General features: G+C 47.2%; 1 protein-coding gene across 3 annotated transcripts in view; it reads left to right on the top strand.

The window, feature by feature from the left end:
* The first annotated feature begins 422 nt into the window (after nucleotides 1-422).
* The window catches only part of LOC119963505 (probable E3 ubiquitin-protein ligase HERC3), an 86,117-nt gene continuing 62,048 nt past the window's right edge, over nucleotides 423-24,491 (top strand). For all 3 annotated transcript variants that reach the window (XR_005460115.1, XM_038792720.1, XM_038792719.1), the window contains exons 1-3: nucleotides 423-785; nucleotides 14,879-15,035; nucleotides 19,491-19,567. Coding sequence is in view for 2 of the 3 variants with exons in the window: in XM_038792720.1 (XP_038648648.1) it covers nucleotides 605-785; nucleotides 14,879-15,035; nucleotides 19,491-19,567 (415 nt within the window). In the remaining variant the exon portion in view is untranslated. The remainder of the gene's footprint in view (nucleotides 786-14,878; nucleotides 15,036-19,490; nucleotides 19,568-24,491) is intronic.

Here is a 24,491-nt window from a genome sequence, read left to right as displayed (position 1 = left end):
AGCGAATAAATCAGCTTCCTGTGGATAATGTGAGGAGTGTAGAGTGATGGTAGGGTGGGGATCCCAAACATAAAGCAGTCTCCCATCCACATTGACCCTCTGCTCCACATGGACATCCTGACAGAAATGTTTCCCCAGGCTAGGAGTAGCTCCACAATATTATGATGTCCTGTGGGTGAAAAGACTATAAACTACAATAACTGGCTCCATGCAACACTGGTTAAGTACAATTGAAAAGGTTAATTCCCCAAACAATCCAATTTTTGTTGCCATTCCCTGGCACAAGCGGGTTCAGGGGCAGGGCCAGAGAGAGGGAAGGAGTTCCCTAAGGCAAGAGAGAGATTCTCAGAGGCGGTCGGATTGAACCTGTTCCTCGAGTTCAATCCTCATTCACGACGAGGCGTCAGATTCCGTTTCGGTTTCATTTATCTTTCATCATCCTGACGGAATCAGTTGGGAATCAGAAACTGCCGGATGAACGTAATTAAACCTCTGCGGGGAAAGTATTTTTCTCTCTCTGGATTGCTGATTGTTTGAAAGAGGAATAATAAAGAGGATCCCAGCGCTGAGAGAGACACAGAGAGACAGACAGAGAGAGAGGAACATGTTGTGTTGGGGGGAGCTGGGCTCAGGAATCCAGCACAAACCCAGCTCACAGACACAGGGAGTTCTCACAGGGCAGAGAATTCAACATGTTTGCAGCCGGGACGGAGTCACTGTGTTTGTGTTGGGAAACGGGAAGGTTTATATCAAAATCCGTGGACGGAAGAGGAAAAAAGAACCTGGTAAGAAACTCCTGTCTGCAATAGGAAAGGGAATGTTTGAAGATGAAATGTAACAGTGACAGACATGACGCATGCATTAATTTACATTGCAAAGTAAACAAAGTGTTCAGAGTTTGGGACAAATTATATATTTGATAGAGATCCTGGATTATCAATCTAAAGTTCTTGTGCGACTCCTGTTAAAATCTGGTAATTTTAAATAATTTGGGAATCTTTGACACATTTGCATCAGGAATTGCATTTGATATTTAGTTCAATGTTGTGTCTTTTTGTCCCCCGCATTGAATTCATCTTAAATGCAATTATGGTTTGGGTATCGGTTCTAATTCTCTCCTCGGGGGGTTCTGGTGGCGGCCATGGTCTGATCAGTCCACGCACACAGGGTGGCTCCTGCTTGGAGGTGTTGGGTTTGGCCCTTTCTGCCCATTTAATGGGTGACTTTTGTGGTTAAAGTGTGAAGGGAGAGGAGGGTGGGTTCTCCCTGAGAGTGGAATGCCCACCAAGTATCAGATCCGGCTGAAGTCGGTCAGAGCCAATCAAGCCCATCAAGAGTTGGTCCCAGTTTCGATTCCCGCCTTGGGTCACTGTCTGTGCAGAGTCTGCATGTTCTCCCAGTATCTGCATGGGTTTCCTCCAGGTGCTCCCGTTTCCTCCCACAGTCCAAAGATGTGCATGTTCGGTGGATTGGCCATGTTAAATCGCCCTTAGGGTCCAGAATTGCCCTTGGTGTTGGGTGGGGTTACTGGGTTATGGGGACAGGGTGGAGGTGTGGAGCTTGGGTAGGGATGCTCTTTCCAAGATCCGGTACAGGCTCGATGGGCCAAATGGCCTCCTTCTGCACTGTAAATTCTATGAAATGCTGTGATGGATGCTTGTGACGCAGCACCATTAGAAAAAATGGCGGGGAGGGGGGTATCGTCATCGTCTGCCGCACTCACTGTGGAGCAGCTGATGGATTTCATTAAGGGCGAATTTTGTGAACAGCGAAAGGAGATGCAGGGTGACTGAGCTCGCACTATTGAGGGAGCAGTAGTCTCTCTTTGCAGGATGTTGGATCATGTGGAAGAGGTTGGAGGCGCAAGGTGCGACGATCTAGGAGGTGGAAAGGGTGGTGTCAGGCCATAGTGACCGAATCGTCTGATTGGAGGCAGAGATGGCGATGCTGGAGGGAGACCTGTAAGGTGCTGCCTGCGGAGGTGGATGACCAGGAGGGTCGGACCAGATGGCAGAACCTGTGTATCGTTGGTTTGCCACGGGCTACATCTCGAGGATGTTCAGGAAGTTGGTGGAGGAGGAGATTTTCGAAAAGGCCCCAGAGGTGGATGGTGCCCATCAGTCACTGAGACAGGCCGAGGGCTGAGGAGCCACCTCGGGCGTGATTGTGTGTATGCACAAATTCCAGGAGGTAGAAAAGATTCTGTGGTGGGGACAAGGAGATTCGGGACTGTAGCTGGGAGGGGAACCCAATCTGCCTTTACCAGGGCATTTGAGGGCAGATGTGGTTTTCCTGCAGGAGACACATCTACGGGTGAAGTGGGGTGTTAGAAGGGGCACCATCTTGACCTGGCCAAGTGATGGGCGGGGTTTAATCGGGCCAAGGTGATGCTCTTTTAGAGCAAGGTTCAGTGTGGGCTGCTGCACCCGGCCAAACTTTGGGTACGTTTTAAGGGCCGGGAACATTAATGTCTTATTCTGGAGGAGGCGAGTGATTTTGCCATGGAGCATGGATTGCGGGAGGGCTAATGTTGGGATTTCTGTATGGTTTATGACCTCACATTTTTGTTCCAGCTTTTGCTTTTAACAGATGTGATGTTTTGTTTTTGTATATCTGTACTTTCCACTGTTGTGGTTTTGTTGTTACTGATGTGAAAAGTGGATATAATAATAGGCTTGCCGTCAGTTGTTTTTTGTGGTTATTAGGGTGGGTCGAAGAAGGCATGGTATGGAGCAAGCAGAGTGGGGGATGGGTATTTCATAGAATTTACAGTGCAGAAGGAGGCCATTCGGTCCATCAAGTCTGCACCGGCTCTTGGAAAGAGCACCCTACCCAAGGTCAACACCTCCACCCTATCCCCATAACCCAGTAACCCCACCCAACACTAAGGGCAATTTTGGACATTAAGGACAATTTAGCATGGCCAATACACCTAACCTGCACATCTTTGGACTGTGGGAGGAAACTGGAGCTCCCGGAGGAAACCCACGCACACACGGGGAGGATGTGCAGACTACGCACAGACAGTGAACCAAGCCGGAATAGAACCTGGGACCCCGGAGCTGTGAAGCAATTGCACTATCCACAATGCTATCGTGCTGCCCCTGGGTAGTTGGGGTGGGGTCCTTTTTCTGGACCTCCAGGTGGGAGTAACCATACTAGCAGGGTATGCTAGTGAACAGAGGTAGTGTGGGGGTGGGGGTTGCGGAGTGTAGCCTGTGGGGGGGGGGGGGGGGGCGGGTTGCGTGAGGGCGGGGAAAATGGGTTGGTGATACAGTTGGTTTTTTGGTTGGCCCGGCCCAGGTCAGTAAGTGGTGATGTCAGGGTTTAGGGTCAGTGATGATGGTGGGCCTTAGCAGAGGGGGAGGTCAAAATCCCCCGGTCAGGATTGTGGCGTGGAATGTGTGTGGTTTAAATGGTCCGATTAAACGGTCGGTGGTAGATGTGCAGCTAAAGTGTTTGAGGCACATCTACGGGTGAAGGAGCAGATGCGATTAAGGAGGGGGTGGGTGCGGCCTACATTCCACTCTGTTTGATTCTAGGTCAAGTGGGTTTCGATCCTGTTCAGTAAAAAGGTGGTATTTGGCGTGAACAGGGAGGTGCGGGACCCAGGTTATTGGTGAGTGGGGTGTCAGCAGGGGCACCGGTGGGTTTGGTGAATGTATCTGCACCCAATTGTGACAATGCGGACTTTATTAAGAAGCTGTTAAACTGTCCATCCCGGACTTAGATATCCACCAGTTGATTATGGGGGGTGATTTTAATTGTGTATTGGACCCTAGGGTGGACAGATCTAGCCCAAGTCAATGGCCAAGAGAGGGTTGGCGAAGGAATTGGGGATATTTATGGATCAGTTGGGTTGGGGGGGGGGGACCCATGGAGGTTTAGACACCTGGGAGGGGAGGGTGTACTCCTTCCTGATGCATGCTCATCAAGTATCCTCCCGCATCAATTTCTTTGTGATGGGGAAGGTGGTGCTGCCAGGGGTTGTGGAGCGGAGTATGCAGGGATAGTAATTTTGGACCATGCCTCGCTATAGGCGGACGTGAGGTTTGAGATGCAGAGGCTGGGGTGGAGGTTTGACTTGGCACTTTTGGCTGATGAGAGATTTTGTGATAAGATGGCATTGGCGATAAGGAAATATGTGGAGTTCAATCAAAATGGGGAGGAGTCTGCGGCGACATTCTGGGAGGCATTGAAGGGGGTGGCTCGGGGGAAGGATATCTCCTTTAAGGCCGATAGAGTTGAGAGGGAGGAAAGGCCGAGGCTGTTGGAAGATATCGTAGATGTGGATCATAGGTATTCGGTGACCCCGACGAGGGTGTTGTTGGCGGAAAGGAAGAAATTGCAGGGCAGTTTGATCGTTTGACAATGGGGAAGGTGGCGGGTCAGCTCTGCCGGTTAAGTGTTGAGTGGGGGGGGGGTTCGATATGAGTGTGGGGAGAAGGCGAGTCGCCTGCTCACCCACCATTTGAGATGGCAGGCAGTGGCACGGGAAATTGTGCAGGTGAGGGTGGCAGGATGGTAGTTGGTAACGGCCCCGGAGAAAATCAAAGAGGCGTTTGAGGCCTTTTACTGGGGTTGTATAGATCAGGGTCTAGGGGGAGGACACAATATGGGGCAGTTTTTGGATGGGTTGGCGTTCCCAGTGGTGGAAGAGAAGATGTGACAGTCATTCGAAGTGCCACTGGGGCTCCAGGCGATAATCGAGTGCGTAGGGTTGATGCAATCGGGAAAGGCGCTGGGGATGGATGGTTTGCTGGTTCAGGTCTATAGGCAGTTTTGGTGGAGTTGGCACCTCATCTCTTGAATATGTTTAATGAAACAGCGGCGAAGGGGGAGTTGCCGGACATACTGGCACAGGCAGCTATCTCATTAATCCCAAAGAAGGATAAGGATCCGATGGAGTGTGGGTCCTATCGGCCCATCTCATTATTGATTATGGACATGAAGGTATTGACCAAGGGATTGGTGAGGTGGTTGGAGGGGTATGTGCTGGATGTGATCACGGGGGTTCAGACGAGGGTTCGTGAAGGAGCGGCAGTAACCTCAGGAGGCTATTGAATGTGGTTATGACCCCGTCCCAGAGTAGGGTGCCGGAGGTGATTGTATCAATGGATGCAGGCAAGGCCTTTGATCGGGTGGAGTGGCGGTACTTGTTTGAGATTTTTAGGAGGTTTGGGTTAGGGCTGACACTCATTGCATGGGTGCAGTTATTATATACACCCCACACGGCACGTGTGAGGACAAATGGGATGGATTTGGGGTATTGTAAGTTGTATGGGGGACAAGGCATGGATGCCTGCTGTCTCCATTATTGTTCGAGTTGCTTTTGGCGATTTTACTGCGGGCATCGAATGAGAGGTAAGCGATTGTGAGTGGGGGGTGGGTGGGTGGGGTGGGGGGGGGAGGGGGGGGTAGAGAGCACAGGGTGTCATTATACACTGACGATTATTATTGTACTTTGAAAATCCATTGGACAGCATGGGGAGAATTATGGACCTGTTGGGGAATTTGGGACATTTTCGGGATATAAATTGAATGTGGGAAAAAGTGAGGTTTTCCTGGTGAATGCCTCGGGGAGAAGTGTGGACCTGGGGGGTGGGCCTTGCCAGTCAAAGTGGCCAGGGTAAGGTTTCAGTATTTGGGGATTCAGGTGGCTCATCACTGGGCAAGTACGCACCAGTGGAATTTGACCGTGCTGGTATAGAGGGTTAAAGGAGATGTGAAGAGGTGGGGCGCCCTGCTGCTATCGCTGACGGAGAGGCTATATAGGCTGTGAAAATGAACATGCTGCCCAAGGTTTTTATTTATTTTTCAATCACTGCCAATATTTCTTCCCAAGGTGTTTTTCCAGCGTGGATAAATTGATCTTGGAGTTTGTGTGGGCCGGTAAGATGCCGAGGGTTAGTAGGGTCTTTTTGCAGAGGGGAGGGGGGCTGGATGGGGGAGGGGAGGTGGGCGTCTGGAGGTCCAAACCTGTTGCATTACAATTGGGTGGTGTATGCCGAGAAGGTGAGAGGATGATGGGGTGAGTGGGGTGGGGGGAGGGGTCAGAGTGGGTGCAGATGGAGGAGGCTCCTTGCAGGGGTATGAGTTTTGAGAGCCAAGGCGGCGGGTGTGGGAAGGGATAAAGCGGAAGTGGGAAGATGAGTTGGGGACCGAGCTGGGGTGCGGGACCTGGTGCATCCGGTCAACTCAACCTCCTCCTGTGCGAGGATGAGCCTTATACAATTTCAGATGGTACACAGGGTCCATATGACACGGAGTGGGATGGGTGGGTTTTCCCCTGGGAGTGAAGGATGCGTGTGAGAGGTGTGGGAGGGGGGACGGCGGACCACGCTCGTATGTTTTGGGGATCTGCAAAGCTGGAGGATGTTACGCACGGTGGAGGCCGTTTCTGTCCCATGTTTAAGGACTTGTTTGTCGCCAGTGGGGAGGGAGGGTGGGGTTTAGGGTGAAAAGGGGAAAAATGTACAAACTGCCTGTAACTTGTGTATTTTGAGGTGTTACTTTTTGTTTGTATCTGACTGTGTTTGGAATAAAATATATATATATTTTAAATAATTCGTTGCCCTTCACCTTCCTAACCAATTCCCTTCCCTTGATGTTGTTCACTTTCAGTTTCGTTTCTCTCAGTTACAGTCACAGCTGCATCAGCAACACTGACGCCGGCTCTGAATAGAAACCTTTAGCCCATTAACCCAACACTTGTAAAACCCATCATACACCATGAGCAGCAGCTTGGTTACATGATCGGACCTTGTTGCGGGTTTCAAAACCTGTCAATTCCTTAAATGGACCATTTTACTACTACTAATAATAATCTTTATTAGTGTCACAAATAGGCTTACATTAACACTGCAATGAAGTGAAAATCCCCTAGTAACCACGCTCCGGGTACACAGGGGGAGAATTCAGAATGTCCAATTCACCTAACAGCGCGTCTTTCGTGATTTGTGGGAGGAAACCGGAGCCCCCGGAGGAAACCCACGCAGGACAAGGGGAGAATGTGCAGACTCCGCACAGACAGTGACCCAAGCCGAAATCGAACCTGGGACCCTGGAGCTGTGAAGCAATTGTGCTATCCACAATGCTACCGTGCTGCCCTTAAGAACAAATTAATCTACACTCCATTATTCTACCCGAATCCCTGCACCTATCCAAAAGCCACTTGAAGGTCCCTAACGTTTCCGACTCAACTACTTCCACAGGCAGTGCATTCCTGCCCCCACTACTCTCTGGGTAAAGAACCTACCTCTGACATCCCCCCTATATCTTCCACCATTTACCTTAAATTCATGTCCCCTTGTAACGGTTTGTTCCACATGGGGCAAAAGTCTCTGACTGTCTACTCTATCTATTCCCCTAATCATCTTATAAACCTCTATCAGGTCGCCCCTCATCCTTCTCCGTTCTAATGAGAAAAGGCCTAGCACCCTCAACCTTTCCTCATAAGACCTACTCTCCATTCCAGACAACATCCTGGTAAATCTTCTTTGCATCTTTTCCAAAGCTTCCACATCCTTCCTAAAATGAGGCGACCAGAACTGCACACAGTACTCCAAATGTGGCCTGACCAAGGTTTTGTACAGCTGCATCATCACCTTATGGCTCTTAAATTCAATCCCTCTGCTAATGAACGCTAGCACACCATAGGCCTTCTTCACAGCTCTATCCACTTGAGTGGCAACTTTCATAGATCTATGAACATAGACCCCAAGATCTCTCTGCTCCTCTACATTGCCCAGAACCGTACCGTTAACCCTGTATTCCGCATTCATATTTGTCCTTCCAAAATGGACAACCTCACACTTGTCAGGGTTAAACTCCATCTGCCACTTCTCAGCCCAGCTCTGCATCCTATCTATGTCTCTTTGCAGCCGACAACAGCCCTCCTCACTATCCACAACTCCACCAATCTTCGTATCATCTGCAAATTTACTGACCCACCCTTCAACTCCCTCATCCAAGTCGTTAATGAAAATCACAAACAGCAGAGGACCCAGAACTGATCCCTGCGGTGCGCCACTGGTAACTGGGCTCCAGGCTGAATATTTGCCATCCACCACCACGCTCTGACTTCTATCGGTTAGCCAGTTCGTTATCCAACTGGCCAAATTTCCCACTATCCCATGCCTCCTTACTTTCTGCATAAGCCTACCATGGGGAACCTTATCAAATGCCTTACTAAAATCCATGTACACTACATCCACTGCTTTACCTTCATCCACATGCTTGGTCACCTCCTCAAAGAAGTCAATAAGACTTGTAAGGCAAGACCTACCCCTCACAAATCCGTGCTGACTATCCCTAATCAAGCAGTGTCTTTCCAGATGCTCAGAAATCCTGTCCCTCAGTACCCTTTCCATTACTTTGCCTACCACCGAAGTAAGACTAACTGGCCTGTAATTCCCAGGGTTATCCCTATTCCCTTTTTTGAACAGGGGCACGACATTTGCCACTCTCCAATCCCCTGGTACCACCCCTGTTGACAGCAAGGACGAAAAGATCATTGCCAACGGCTCTGCAATTTCATTTCTTGCTTCCCTTAGAACCCTTGGATATATCCCATCAGGCCCGGGGGACTTGTCTATCCTCAAGTTTTTCAAAACGCGCAACACATCTTCCTTCCTGACAAGTATCTCCTCGAGCTTACCAGTCTGTTTCACACTGTCCTCTCCAACAATATGGCCCCTCTCGTTTGTAAATACTGAAGAAAAGTACTTGTTCAAGACCTCTCCTATCTCTTCAGACTCAATACACAATCTCCCGCTACTGTCCTTGATTGGACCTACCCTCGCTCTAGTCCATCTCATATTTCTCACATATGTGTAAAAGGCCTTGGGGTTTTCCTTGATCCTACCCGCCAAAGATTTTTCATACCCTCGCTTAGCTCTCCTAATCCCTTTCTTCAGTTCCCTCCTGGCTATCTTGTATCCCTCCAGCGCCCTGTCTGAACCTTGTTTCCTCAGCCTTACATAAGTCTCCTTCTTCCTCTTAACAAGACATGAGGTCCTGTAAGCAGAATTTAGGGAAAGAATTTAGAAAGAAGATTAAAAAAGAGCACCCGGAAGGTAGTAATCTCTGGATTACTTCTGATGCCATGTGCTGGTGAGTATAGAAATAGGAGGTTAATCTAGATGAATGCGTGGCTGGAGATTTGGTGCAGGAGGGCTTTATATTTCTGGGACATAGGGTCCATTCTTGGGGATGGTGGGACCTGTACAAGGCGGATGGGTTGCACCTGAACCGAAATAGGGCCAGCGATCTTGTGGGGAGGTTTGCTAGTGCTGTTGGTGAGGGCTTAAACTAACTTGGCAGGGGGCTGGGATCCTGATAGAAGGTTCAGCAGGGGGGACTGCACAGCCAAAATTAGAAAAGTGTAAAAGTAATAGGGTAGTGATAGTGGGGGATTTCAACTTCCCCAACATTAACTGGGATAGTCATGGCGTAAAAGGTTTAGAGGGAGCGGAATTCTTAAAACGCGTAGAGGAGAGCTTTTTGAGCCAGTACGTAGAAGGGTTTACAAGAGAGGGGATGGCCCTGGACTTAATTTTAAGCAACAAAGCCAGGCAAGTGGTTGAAGTGTCAATGGGGGAGCATTTTGCAGACAGCGATCAGAACTCTGTTGGATTCAAGATTGCTGTGGAAATGGACAACAAGGGCCTGACATCCAAGTTCAAATTTCTAGGGGTGCACATCACCAAAAATCTGACCTGGTCCACTCACGTCGACGCTATCACCAAGAAAGCACAACAGTGTCTATACTTCCTCAGGAAACTAAGGAAATTCGGCATGTCCACATTAACCCGTACCAACTTTTACAGATGCACCATAGAAAGCATCCTATCTGGCTGCATCACAGCCTGGTATGGCAACTGCTCGGCCCAGGACCGCAAAGAACTTCAGAGAGTCGTGAATACCGCCTCCCATCCATGGACTCCATCTTCACCTCCCGCTGCCTGGGGAAAGCGGGCAGCATAATCAAGGATCCCTCCCACCCGGCTTACTCACTTTTCCAACTTCTTCCATCGGGCAGGAGATACAGAAGTCTGAGAACACGCACGAACAGACTCAAAAACAGCTTCTTCCCCACTGTCACCAGACTCCTAAATGACCCTCTTATTGACTGGCGTCATTAGCACTACACCCTGTATGCTTCATCCGATGTCAATGCTTATGTAGTTACATTGTATATCTTATGTGGTATATTATGTATTTTCTTGAATTTGTTTAATTCCCTTTTCTTCCCATGTACTGAATGATCTGTTGAGCTGCTTGCACAAAAATACTTTTCACTGTACCTGGTACACGTGACAATAAACAAATTCAATCCAATCCAATCCAATCCAAGTTCTAAACTGGGGAAGGCTGATTTTAATAAGGTCAGATATGATTTGGCCAGAGTGGACTGGGAGCAGACACTTTCAGGTCCATTTGTGACAGAAATGTGAGACGCATTCAAGAACGAAATAAGGAGTGTACAGGGCCAACATGTTCAAATAAAAAAAAGGGTGGGCCCAACAAATCCAGTGAGCCCTGAGTATCAAGGGATACACAGCACTGGATCAGGAGAAAAAGGGAGGCTCTGGCAGATCAACGAGGGATCAAAACAGCAGAAGCCCCAGAGCAGTAGAGAATGTGAATGTAGAAAGGGTGAAAGGATAACTAGGGAAAGAGTAGGGCCCATTAAGTTAATTTGTTTTAATGTGTTAATTTGTGTTTGGAACCGGAGGACGGAGGGTTCTAAATTATTTTTTCTGTCTGTGTTCACTTGTGAGAGACGGTGTAAGTATAGAAATCAGGAAGTAGTACTGTGATGAAAGTTTAAAAAGTTAACAGAGACAGAGGGAAGTCTCTGAGTTGTCTGGCAGGCTTAAAGCAGACAAGTCTCCAGGGCCAGATAAATGTATCCCAGGCTGCTGTGTGAGGCAAGGGAGGAAATAGCAGAGGCTCTGGCAAGCCCTGGCAATAATTTTCAATTTCTCTCTGGCCACAGGAGAGGTGCCAGAGGACTGGAGGATAGTCAATGTGCTACCATTATTCAAGAAGGGAGGAAGGAATAAACCAGGAAATGACAGGCCAGTCAGTCTAACCTCAGTGGTGGGGAAACTATTGGATGTAATTGGAGAGGCAGGGATTAATCGAGAACATGCAGCATGGTTTTTTTAAGGGGAGGTCATGTTTGACCAATTTCATTAAGTTTTTTGAAGAGGTGACCAGATGTGCAGATGAGGGAAGTGCATTTGATGTAGTCTACTTGGACTTCAGCAAAGCTTTTGATAAGGTTCCACATGGAAGACTGATAGTGATGATAAGTGCCCATGGCATCCAAGGATTGGATCCAGAGTTAGCTGAGTGTTAGGAAGCAGAAGGTGATGATCTAGGGGTGTTTTTCTCACTGGAAGCCTGTGTCCAGTGGGGTCCTGTGGGGATCAGTGTTCGGGTCCTTTCTGTTTGCGGTTTATATAAATGAATTAGACATGAATGCAGGAGGGTGGATCAGTAAGTTTGCAGGTGATACAAAAATTGGGGGGGTTGTAAATATTGAGGAGGCTTTAGGTCACAGGAGGGTATAAATGGGCTGGTCAGATGGGCTGATCAGTGGCAAATGGAATTCAATCTGGATAACTGCGAGGTGATGCACTTGGGCAGGACAAACAAGGCAAGGGAATACATGATAAACAACCGGACCCTGGGAAGCACCAAGAATCAGAGGGACCTTAAACCAAAAGAGAAAATGCTGGAAAATCTCAGCAGGTCTGGCAGCATCTGTAGGGAGAGAAAAGAGCTAACGTTTCAAGTCCAGATGACCCTTTGTCAAAGCTAAAATACATAGAAAGTCGGAGATATTTATACTGTAGGGTGGGGGAATGAAAGATGAGTCATAGCCACAAAAACCAAGGGAAAACAGTGCTAATAGCCACATAAACCAAGAGAAAAGCGTGCCAATGGCAGTCCCCAGAGAGAACAAAAGGTGTGAAAGGCCAGACAGGCTTGTCCATGCAGCTCAGTTTCTATCACTAAGCTAGTCCCACTTGCCCGCATTTGGCCCATATCCCGCTATACCCGCCCTGCCCACTGCTTTTTAAAAGATAAAAGCCTCTACCCACTGCCTCTGGGGAGTCCGTTCCAGATGCTCACCACCCTCTATGTGAAGAAAGTTCCCCTCTGGTCTCTTTTATATCTCTCCCCTCTCACCCTAAACCTATGCCCTCTAATTTTAGACTCCCCTACCTTTGGGAAAAGATGTTGACTACCTTATCTATGCCCCTCAAGAGCGACGTGATCGCACTGGAAAGGGCGCAGAGGAGATTTACCAGGATGTTACCTGGGGTGGCGAGTTTTAGTTATGAAGAGAGATTGGATAGACTTGGATTGTTTTCCTTGGAGCAGAGGAGACTGAGGGGGGACATGATGAGATGTATGAAATTATGAGGGGCATAGACAGAGGAGACAGGAAGAAATATTTCCCTGTGGTGGAGAGATCAATGACCGGGGGCAGAGATTTAAGGGAAGGGGCAGGAGGTTTAGAGGGGATGTGAGGGAAAACTGTTTCACTCAGAGGGTGGTGGGAGTCTGGAACCTACTGCCCAAGAGGGTGGTGGAGGCAGAGACCCTAAGAACATTTAAGAAGTATTTAGATGTGCACTTGCTATTTGAAGGCCTACCCGTCTATGGGCCAAGTGCTGGAAAATGGGTTTGGGAAACTTTGATGGTTGTTATTGACCAGCGTAGACAGGCTGGGCCGAAGGGCCTTTTCTATGTCAATCTATCCAAATCTTCATTTTGTTTGTAAAAAAAAATAGGAGTTTTCTTATTAAAAGAGTCAAATTCTGTCCATCACTGATAGAAAAATTTCCTCCTGGCTGGACTAAGGAGACATAATGATCGAATTCACTTCGCTGAATCATATGTTGCTGTTTTCTGTCCCTATATCCCCTTTGGAAGGACTGAATAGTAACTGCTATAACCCCTATGACTCTATAAGACGTCCTGTAGCCGATTGGCATTCAATCAAAAGTGAATTAATTATAGTATAAAGTAGGTTAATATCTTGCTGTAATCTACTCTTATTGATTTTCGGAGAAGCCTTAAAGTGACTGAAAATAAATTTAGACATTCACATCTGATTGAGTTTAGACTGGTAGTGCCAACTACGAACAAACAAACAGAACATGATTTCACAACGTCCTTGTGAAACATTTTGGGTCAAACCTGTATTTGGAGGCAATGAGAATAGCAAGATCTGTATATCGTTTGTGTTATACTTATACTGTATTGTGTACAATTTACACGATGGCGGAGGGGCGGGCTGATTTTAACCCTATGGACGAGTGGGCAGTTATCATTGCCCAGGTTAATCACTCACCCAGGAGCTGGCTAGTTGGCATTTCGCCTACATCACTGAGGAGTTGGCAAGGACACACTTGAATTTGGTAGATCCTTTTTCAAGATGAGCACATTGGGTCTGGATGGGATCAATAAAATTCCCCAGGGCTCATCCCTGGATCAGCTGCTAACTTTCTAGCTTTAGGTATACAGGGCCTCATGGACCAGAGGAATTCTGAGGAACAATTGTGATTACCGAGGAAGAGGGGAGGGGATGTACTTCAAATGGGAAGTGTTCCTTTTCCAAACATCCTTGCATCAATGAATGCAAAGTCAACAACATTACTTTGGTCAGAAATCTGTGGGCAAAGGATGGAGTTGAAAAGTTCAAACTAGGGTTTACCACTGTGTAAACTACAGTTAAAGGTCAATAGCATTTTCAAGTGGTTTGACTGAGTGTATTGATAGGATGAGGAGTGGACTAACCAGCCCCTGAAACCTGTTCCACCATTCAGTTAGATCTTTAACTATTCTTCAAAACCCGTAGCGAATAAAATTTGTCAATCTCAGTTTTGGAAATTTTAATTGACTCAACATCCGCAACATTTGGGAGTAGAGTTCCTGGTCTCACCAACCTTTGTTGAGGAAATGCTTCCTCATTTCTCTCCAACACAACATCGCTGGCTCTTGCAAACTAATGTAACCCTGTCTTCATAACTTAATCTTTAAAAGCTGACTACTGATTCCAGTGAAGTGACCAATGTTGTGGCAGCTCCATTTACAGTGCGAGTAAACTGACAGCGGCAAGTGTGGCACGACGGCGCAGTGGTTAGCACTGCTGCCTTACAGCGCCACGGACCCAGGTTCGATCCCGGCTTGGGTCACTGTCTGTGCGGAGTCTGCACGTTCTCCCCGTTTCTGCGTGGGTTTCCTCCGGGTGCTCCGGTTTCCTCCCACACTCCAAAGATGTGCAGGTTAGGTAGATTGGACATGATCAATGCACGGGGCTATGGGGAAAGGGTGGAGTGTGCGCCAAAGTAGAGTTCTCCTGCGGAATGTTGGTGCAGACTCGATGGGCCGAATGGCCTCCTTCTGCACTATAAATTCTATGATTCTGTGATATGTATACTGTTTGCATAGATTTTTCTGTATTCACTGCTGGGATGTGGGTATCACTAGCAAGGCTGGCATTCAATGCACATCCTTCATTACCATATGAACGCATTGGTGGGCCTTCATGTTCTGCTTTGGTGTGACTGAGTGACTTGCTGAGCCATTTCAGAGTTGACCGCATTGTTGTGGGACTGGAGTCACTTGTCCAGACAAGCTATGGGTGGCAGATTTCCTGCCCTCAAGGACTTTCGTCAATCAGGTGGGTTTTGACAATCAGACAATCAGTCACGGTAACTGATTTTTAAACTGAATTCAGATTTTCAAACAGTTATGGTGGGGGTTTCAGCTCCCATTCTCTGAATTATTAGTCCAGTAACGTAACCACTGTAATCTTAAATATTAATATTTTGTTTTCATTCTTTTCCTGTAGGACTGTTTCCTCACTTCAAGCAGCAGAAAATCCACTTTGTGGCGAGTGGGACCTCCCACATTCTGTTCCTTTCCCAAGCAGGAAAGGTTTATCAGAGTGAAGTTATATCGAAGGACACTGCAGCTGCCACAAAAGAATTCCCCATAATGAAACCGCAGTAAGAGTTACATTACTCCTGGTGGCTTTTAAATAGTTAAAAAATCTTCGCCGCGATTCAACTAATTGGGAACAAAGTCGCATAGCGAGCGCGTTTAGCCACGTTTCCCGGCGCTCGGAGTGCCGAAACACATGGCTATACAATCAAACATGTGTTGTATAAGGGGCCTCAACGGGGAATGCACAGCCAAGGCCACACATAGCTGCGTTTTGTACACTGGGGCGCTCCATTCACCAGAACTCCCCAGAATAGTGAGAGATCGGGGAAGCATTTAAAAATGGTGCAGGAGGCCTCCAAAGCAACCCCCAAGACCGCACTCCCCCAGCCCAAACACACTATGGGAGGGAGGCAGGGCCCCCAACACTCACCCCCCCTCCCCCATTACCCAGGTAGGCCCCCAGTCCACCCCCACCCCACAAATACCCATGCAGGACACCCCCATCCAATCATGTAAACACAAAAAATGCCAGCTTGGCACCCTGACAGTGCCCATGCCAGCTGACATGCTACCTAGGCACCTTAGCAGTGCCAGGCTGGTGCCCATGTTATACTACCAGGGTTCCCAGGTGGTGCCAGCCTGCCCAAAGGGCATGCAGCTCGGGGCCTCTAAAGTCCTGGGAGACCCCCACAAGTGTGATTCCGCCTGATCTCCTTTATTGCGGAGACCAGTGCTGAACAGCTGTCACCCAAACTCCCCGAGGTGAAGAGGATGAATCCCAAAGCCTCAGGTACCTCAGGAATCTGCACATTAGAGTGAGACTAGCTGCCTCGCTTTAATATGCAGATTTGCCAAAAAGCGATCCCGCCCACAATGGATGGGATTTACATCGCAACGTCCCACGAGATCACATTAGATTGAGAGGCGTTATGAGCCGGGTAGATCCGGGGAGCGGGGTCTCCTGGCTTTGATTGGCGACGCTGCGCTGGGGCGAGCTGCTTTCCGGGCACAGTGTGACCGTTGGATCGCGCTCGCTGTTTTTATCTTCTGCATCATTATGTTGTAAATTGAGTCAATGTTAGAAGACGGCAAAGCAATTTAACCCTTGGACTGCCAATAGGCGCAAGAAAAGCATTGTTAAATTTTAATGTCTCATTCAAAAGGCAGTGCAGCACTCTGTCAGTATGGCATCACCATTCTCATCATTGTCGTCAGCTGTCCCATGATTCAAGGATGATGTCCATTCAGGGTCATGGGTTTCTGCCATGGGTCTACATGTAACTGAACAGACCACCTCTCAACCTGGAGATCCCTAGGCACATAGGGCAGGTTGACCCGTGAGTTAATGGGTCCGTAGTGTAGGAGTTGCTTATTTTTCTTTCCTTCTCTGCCTTATTCAGACATTTTGGCTCAAATTGGTAGCACGTTCCTCCGAGTCATTCCTGTCAATACTGCTGTGCTTTAAGGAGAGCTTCAAAGTGTCTTTGAGGCATTTTCTTTGTCCTCCCTCGGAATGCCGGCCATTTGAGAGCTGAGAGAACAGGACCCGATGCGGGGGAGTTGGTTTTGGGCTTTCCATTCATATTGTCCAGTCCACTCAAGTTGATTTACAGGAGTTTTGCCTGAATGTGTGTAGAGTTAGCTTCTAGAAGGACACTAGTTTTTGTTCAACAGTCTTCCCATGGAATGAGAAAGACATGGCAGAGACATTGCTGGTGGAATTTCTCCAGCACCCCTTGTTTGTCTCTGATACACAATCCAGGTCTCACAGCAGTACAGCAGTGCAGTGCTCTGTACACTAGGACTTTAGTTAACTTTACTGTGATGAATGTCGGAATTTCAGCTATATTGTATGACATGTTTTTGGTGCAGTAAGTGTTAAAAGTCTGTGTTAGTGTGTGTGTGAGACTGCTGCAGTAGTGTTTTTAATAATCCTGTTTTTTGGGAGTGATAGGTGTAATTAAAGCATCATAAAAGCCTGGGCTAATGGATTTTTGTTTGGATTAAAAAGATTCCCTGTGGAGCATTTAATGAAGGACCATCGTGTTAGTAAGATGATGTACCTAATGTAAGGAGCTAGAGTACAAGGCATTTTAGCCGAGGAGCAGAGATTGTTCGATTGGGAGATGAAAGTCAAACCGTGAAGACAGTTTCTGAAGACTTCAGCTCGAGACCCTGCATTGTTCAGACAGGGTGCCGGGTCGCTTTCTTTAAAGCAAACTCACAGGATCTCACTTTCTCAAAGTGAAGTATCCGGGCATCTATGTACAGCAAGTGTTTCTGATGGCTAACTGTATTTAAAACTGGATTGGGATCCAAGATAATTCTGCTGTTTAAATGGAAGTAAAGCTAGCAGTTAAGGGTTATTATGTCTCTGTATTGATTAACATTATCCAGGCGGCACGGCGGCACAGTGGTTAGCACTGCTGCCTCACAGCGCTATGGACCCAGGTTCAATTCTGGCCTTGAATGACTGTCTGTGTGGAGTTTGCACGTTCTCCCCGTGTCTGCGTGGGTTTCCTCCGGGTGCTTTGGTTTCCTTCCACAGTCCAAAGGTTTGCAGGTTAAGTGGATTGGCCATGCTAAATTGCCCCTTAGTGTGCATGTTAGGTTACGGGGCTACTGGCATATGGGTGGTGCATTGGTGCAGATTCGATGGGTCGAATGGCCTCCTTCTGCACTGTAGGGATTCCATGAACATTTGTTTAAGGGGTAATTGTAAACTATTTTCCTTGTGGGATGTTAAAGATACTTTAATTCTGTGTTAGTAATAAAATTTGTTTTAATACACCATATCCAAATTTGGCGTGACTGTTGAAATTGACCATGCGGTTTAAGTGTAGTCTCGTGTACACTTTTAGCTCAGTAGAAATTTAAGCTACACGTCTCGGGTGCGAAATGAAATCTTTTGTTGTGTCTACTGATTATAATTGAGAGTTTGAAATCTTCTTGTGGTTACAAATCAAATGTTCTCAGAAAGCTCCTGCAGAAGGCTTTGAAGAGATATAATTAACTTAGTGGTTAACAAACAAATTGAATAATAATAATAATCACTTATTGTCACAAGTAGGCTTCAATGAATTTACTGTGAAAAGGCCCTAGTCTCCACATTCCGGCGCCTGTTTGGGGAGGCTGGAACGGGAATTGAACCCACGCTGCTGGTCTTGCTCTGCATTACAAGCCAGCTGTCTTAATTTTCAAAATACAATAATGGTTTCTTGCTCAAAGCAAACAGCTTATGCGGACTTAAGAGTTAGAATAGAAATATGAAAATATGAAATAAAGATAGTGGACAGCTAGGCAAAATAGTATAGAGTGATTCTGGAATGAAAATGGCTGCCCGGACCTCTATCTTTAAGGAAAATGTTATCAGTCTGACTCCATCTATCCCTACCCTTGTAATGTGCTGATTGGCTTGGATGAGTCTCACATGTATTTGATTGGATGGTTAGTTTTCAATCGTCAGTGTGCAATATAGCTATGAATATGTTGCATCTTTGAATGTTTGTTGTGTATTGGAATGTGACTTACACTTTTAATCAGCTCTGGTTTCTACTAGTCTTTTGCTGACTGCTATACTTTTTCACATTTTGAACAATGGCAGATTCATTTTGTCCATGTTAACTTATTGTGACCTTCCTTGAATTGTTTCATTCGCTTCGAGTTAGACCGTAGATGTTGCAAATGTTTCATATCCCTGCTTTCATTATTGCAAGCTGTAAACTTTACAATCTGAAATTGTGTTTGCAGTCTTATGATGGAGTTCATTTTTTTTTTTTTAAATTTAGATTACCCAATTATTTTTTCCAATTAAGGGGCAATTTAGTGTGGCCAATCCACCTACTCTGCACATTTTTGGGTTGTGGGGGTGAAACCCACGCAGACACGGGGAGAATGTGCAAACTCCACACAGACAGTGACCCAGAGCCGGGATCGAACCTGGGACCTCAGCGCCGTGAGGCAGTTGTGCTAACCACTAGGCCACCGTGCTGCCCCGATGGAGTTCATTTTTAAAAGTGAATTTTGACATGGGCTTTTGTATTTACATTAAAATGGCTAAATCAATGACCCTTTTACCTCTCAGAAATAGGGGGGTCTGGTCCTGGATCGTAATACTTAGAGGTTTTTATTGTCAAACACTCACTGCCTCCTATGTATCAGTACTGCATTGAACTGTCAGTGTTAATCATGAACTCAAACCTCTGGAGTGGGTCTTGAACTTCCATAAACTAGAGAGTTACCAGCTGAAGTCAGACTGACCCAATGACGTTTGTGGGCTCAGCAACTGTTTCTGCAGTGATATATCTTTGACAGACAACACTGTCCTGCAGCCTTTGTGTTCTTAGCTCATACAGAGATACTTGGACAACTGTCCTACCGACTCATAGTTACATTTTAAAGTCCGACGATGACACCCCCTAACTTTTATTTTAGAAGCGAATGAAATAAATGGGATATATGCCTGAGAAAGACTGAGAAATGACGTGACATTATGTTTGTGTTTTACTTATGTTTAGGTCACGTCAGAGTTTGAGTGAGAAAAACATCATTCAAGTGGCCTGTGGGAACAATCACTCACTGGCATTGTCCAAAGGTAAAAATTAAACTGAAACATTTGGGTTGTAACTTAATCGGAAGCAGATTAAAATTAAGAAGCTGTGAAGCTAGACCAGGCGTGCACCAGTTCTAGGTTTAACATAATTTGTAACATGACGGGTATGTTCACGGTTGATATTTGAATGATTGTATTTGTTAAAAGGTCAAAGTTAGACCAGGTGTAGCAAAGGCCAAGACAATCAGCGTCTGTGACATAAAGTTACATTTTGTTCTCCTGTTCAATATTTGCCTAATTGATCTCATTTCGGAATTTAGAAGGAGCAGGAATCTATTGTCAGTTTTTGCCGATGTCCGACATCACGAGATCATTCTTCTGCCTTGCCAGCTACGTCAGCTGTCACTCAGTTCTATTGCAGTTCTGATACAGGCAATTGTGGGGTTAAGTCCGACCCCTGGGCTTGTGCGCGAGCAAAGTGAAGGCTGTCACTCCAGTGGGGTACTGAAGGATGCTGCCCTGTTGAAGGTGCGGCCGTTTGGATGAAACCGAGGCCCTGTCCGCCCTTTCAGATGGTGGAAAGATCCTATTTAGAAGAGAAGCAGTGGATTTGGTACCCTGGCCAATATTCATCTTACAATCACCATTACAAAAACAGGTGATTTAGCAATTATCCTATTGCTATTTTCCTGCCAAGTTAGTATGCTGTGATCCCATCGGCTGTTGCTGGCTCGCTCCTGGTTTCATTCGTCGGACTGTTTATTGCAATATTTATATAGGAAAACAGAAACCTTACAGAAACCGATCCCAGTTCACTCCAATCTACCTCACCTTCCTCTGTATTCTTTGATCCTACACCTCCAAAGGTGAACATAGAACATACAGTGCAGAAGGAGGCCATTCGGCCCATCGAGACTGCACCGACCCACTTAAGCCCTCATTTCCACTCTATCCCCGTAACCCCAATAACCCCTCCAAACTCTTTTGGATGCTAAGGGCAATTTAACATGGCCAATCCACCTAACCTGCACGTCTTTGGACTGTGGGAGGTGTAGTGACCTCTGTATGTGCATGTACATAAGGGGGTCAATGTATAATCAGTAACCCCAGATGATCACTAGAGGGCCGGACCAACAGGGGTATAAAAGCAACCACGTTGTGTGTGTCTCTCTCTCTCTTTTGTACTGTGACCAGGACAGAAGTATAAGATTAGCTCAGATGGTTTGTGTAGTCAAGCATAGTTACTGTAGTTTGTTGCTCGTTATGCTCTCTCCTTAATTGGCTCTGTTTATGGCGGTTAATATGGTCGCCGTCCTTAATCCTAATTACGTTTGCTCAAGAGTCGCCAGGTATCTTTTCGATACCGCCACAAGGTTCAAAACCGAATACTGATCAAAGACTCGATACACCTGTTAGTAAGTTCGAAACTAATACTCATTTATTTACACAGTCAATTATACTCATGCACCAACTCTACCAACTAAACTATCACTACTACTAAAGCCTATACTTAGCTTCGGGCGCCCACTCAGTCAGAGGAACAATGTCCGTTGTACAGTTCTGAGGCTGCTGGGGTCGAGCTGGTACAGAATAGTAGCTAGGCGCGTCTATCTCGTAGCGTGCGTTGACTTTGGACTTACTTGTTCTGGTGCAGCTGCTAGGCAGACCATTCGTCGCTGAGAGCCAAGGCCAAGAAGAACGATTCTCTCTTGGGGGCTTCTTCTTATACCCCAAAGGGGGCTCCGCGCGCTTTTGGGCGGGCCTTGAACTTGGTCCCAATTAATTGGGCCGTATCCTGATCATTGGTATTGATTTCCTCCAATAAAGGGGTGGCTGCCCTGATCACTGGGCGGGCCCTAGGTGGCTGTTGGCCGGCTTTGTTCTAGTCTCCTCTGGCGCCGGGGTGTCTGCTTTGGTATCGTTTGCTTAAATGTTTCCCTTTTGTCCCCGGAGATGGTTCATTAGTATGCTAATGGTTTTGCAGTATCGGCCTTGTCTGGGAGCTGCAAACTCCAATCAACCTTGCACCTGCTTGCTTTCTCAGCATTGTCCATTTTTCCCTTCATTCTCTGCAAGTGTCCATTTTGTAATCGGGACGTGGCCACCCCAGGTGGCTACAGTTAGATCTTGTTCACCTTATCACTAGTATCAATGTTAAAGTAAAGAACTCACGCAATTATAGTTACTCAATAAACCTTTTTTTAACGACTGGACAAGTTCGAATCTTCTTCATCGAGATTCAGAAGACCTAATCAGTAACCAAGCTTTGATTAAAACATATTACACTCCATAGTATATAAAACACACAAAGAAGTGGAATAAAAGATGCTACAGGCGCGTAATAAAAGAGGAGGAAACCGGAGCACCACATAGACACGGGGAGAAAGTCAGATCCCTTCCACTCTGGAGTTGCTACTTCAACATATCAATCTCACCCTGACATCTATGGTCAGTGATTCGGTGTCAAAGGTTTTACTCGGTTGATGCGATGCTTTTACCAATGGTTGCTTGTAAATGAGCACATCTCTAATTCAACTTTTTAATTTCTTTCTGAGCTGAGCTACGTTCACGAACAGCTCGCTCATTTTCCAGATAAACTTTCTCAGTTTGGAATTTGTTGTAATGTCCCAAACGCATTCGATTCTATTGCATCTCGAAGTAAATCTGATTTCACAGCTTTCAACTCTTGTTTTAAAATTTTCTACCTATATGTCTTTATTATGTTTTTTTAAGTTTACTTTAAAACTCTGATCTCGACTGCGTCGGTTTATTATCAAAGCTAGTTTGTAAACTAGCTAGAAATTCTCTGTTCCTTTAAAAGGCAAATAGCCTTGCTGGTGAGTTTTGCTAATGAAATGCCTGTCCCAAGCGTAGTAATCCCAAAGCTGGAGCTTATACGCATGTTCATTTCAGGGCTGTGTGAGAGAGCTCTTCAGCAGTATTCTCCGTTTCTGAGACTAAGTGCCGACGCCAAAATCGGCATCGAACCCACACTGACTCTGGGACTGGTGAGGGGCTAGCAATGGCGTGGGTAACATTTCTGGCTCCCCACCAAACACGGCCAGAGAATGGCCGGGTCCATGGCCGCGCATGCGCACGGCGATGACCTTCAGCATTCAATAAGATCGCTGCTGATCTGATTATAAACTGAACGGCGTACAACATAGCACAAGCCCTGCGCGGACCCGACCTGCCAAAGACGCCCTCCCAGGACAACCCCTGGCCACCCCCCACCAGTCCCCCAGCCCCCACCCCCCCCCCTCCCCCTCGGCCAGCAGCACGGGTCATGGCCAACTGTTGCGCCGCTGGACACCGTCCATGGCTGCCGCGCGTGCTCCGCGCGATCGGGAACTTGGCCCATCGGGGGAGGGCCTTCCGATGACATGCCAACGCCATTCCAACGGCGTGCGGCACGCGATGCATTGACTCCACTTTGGAGGGGGCGGAGACTTGAAAACCCCTTCCAACCGGCGCCGCCCACGATTTGGTCTTCGGAAGGGATTCTCTGCCTGATTGCTGATTATGATATTGGTGTCGGGCAACAGAGAATCCCGTCCCATGTGTTGACACCAACGCAGAATTTGTGGACTTTCACGACAGCAAAACTGACGCCAAACCTGGATTGATTCAGCTACTGTTAAGGGACTAGCCCGGCACCACGTGGAACACAATCGATTCCAGTGAAAAACAGTGCGGGATTCGCCGGGTCCGTGACTGACACTCGGGAGGCTGACAAGCTGCAGCCGCACATACACATTACACTCCCCACACTCACTCATCCCAGCCAACAAGGTGGCACTGGCACTGGCTGTGCTGGAGCGCGCCCATCCAACTGATGGCTCAGCTGGTACCGAGGACACCCAGAGGGGTGGTCTGGGGGGGGACAGCGATGCCATCCATGGCCCTAACTTCACAGTAGGCTGTCAGCAGCATGCCTTTCCAGCTGGGCCAATGTGTTCTGTTCCCGATCATCCCGAACCGCGCTGTCGGGAACCCGGCGTATCGGAGGCGGAGAATTGCGTAGACCCCGGAGAATACCGGGTCAGGCCTGCGAATGATATGCAAACGGCATCTGTTGCGGACCACATTGACACCGCTGTTGAGGTGACGGAGACTAGCGATTTGGCGGCAAATCGGCGGCCGCTGCGATTTTAGCGTCGGAACCTGTTCTCCGCCCAATTGCGATTTCGGCGTCAGCCCACAGAGAATCCCGCCCCTTGTTCCTCGCCCCATTCTAGGAGGTGCAGTGAAGCTCTCCCCACTTTGGTTGAGACAAACACAGCACACATTCTCCCAGCTGGAAATTTCAAACTGACTCTCAACATTATTTAATAATCAAATGGTTTGGATAATTCAAATTGGATTGCTGCCAAATTTGGGTTATCTTTGTTTTGGAACAGACAGACTTTCACAATTTGAAATTGGTACTGCCTCAGTTCAAACTCAAGCACAACACTTTCGAACGCCGGTGCGGTTTGGAATTAAATGAATTTTACTTCCCTTTCCAAACTAATTCTTTGAATCTATGACGCTTGCGCCCAATACCCTGTATCAACATGACGGGGCTCGAATGTATGGCCCTCCTTCAGCTGGGCAAACAAACTTGGAGTAAGGATCATGCGCATGGGATCATGTCATGGCTAATCTCACAAGCTGTCATTCCCTCATCACACAGGAAGAGGGAGGAGTGCTTTCAACTGTTCTGGTTATGGAGATAACGGCTCGAATTGCTTGCTGATGGCTGATCTGTGTCACAGGGTGTTTAATCTTAACTAAACACGGGGACTGGTCTGCTTCATGGGAGGCGGCACTTTGGTGGCTGAACTAACGTCCTGAAAATCCTCCCCCTCCCACTGCATCTTCTAACTCTTCACTTGGTCTGGTATTTCCTGACCGGAAATCAATATTTTGTTCCTGTATTTGGCCTAACAGCGGTAGTTTTTTCTCAGCACCACGCACTCTATCC

The sequence above is a fragment of the Scyliorhinus canicula genome, chromosome 3, assembly GCF_902713615.1.
Source record: "Scyliorhinus canicula chromosome 3, sScyCan1.1, whole genome shotgun sequence".
In the NCBI taxonomy this organism is placed as follows: Eukaryota; Metazoa; Chordata; class Chondrichthyes; order Carcharhiniformes; family Scyliorhinidae; genus Scyliorhinus; species Scyliorhinus canicula.
Note: the sequence above shows the minus strand (reverse complement) of the source record. Positions and strands in the feature narration are given on the sequence as shown.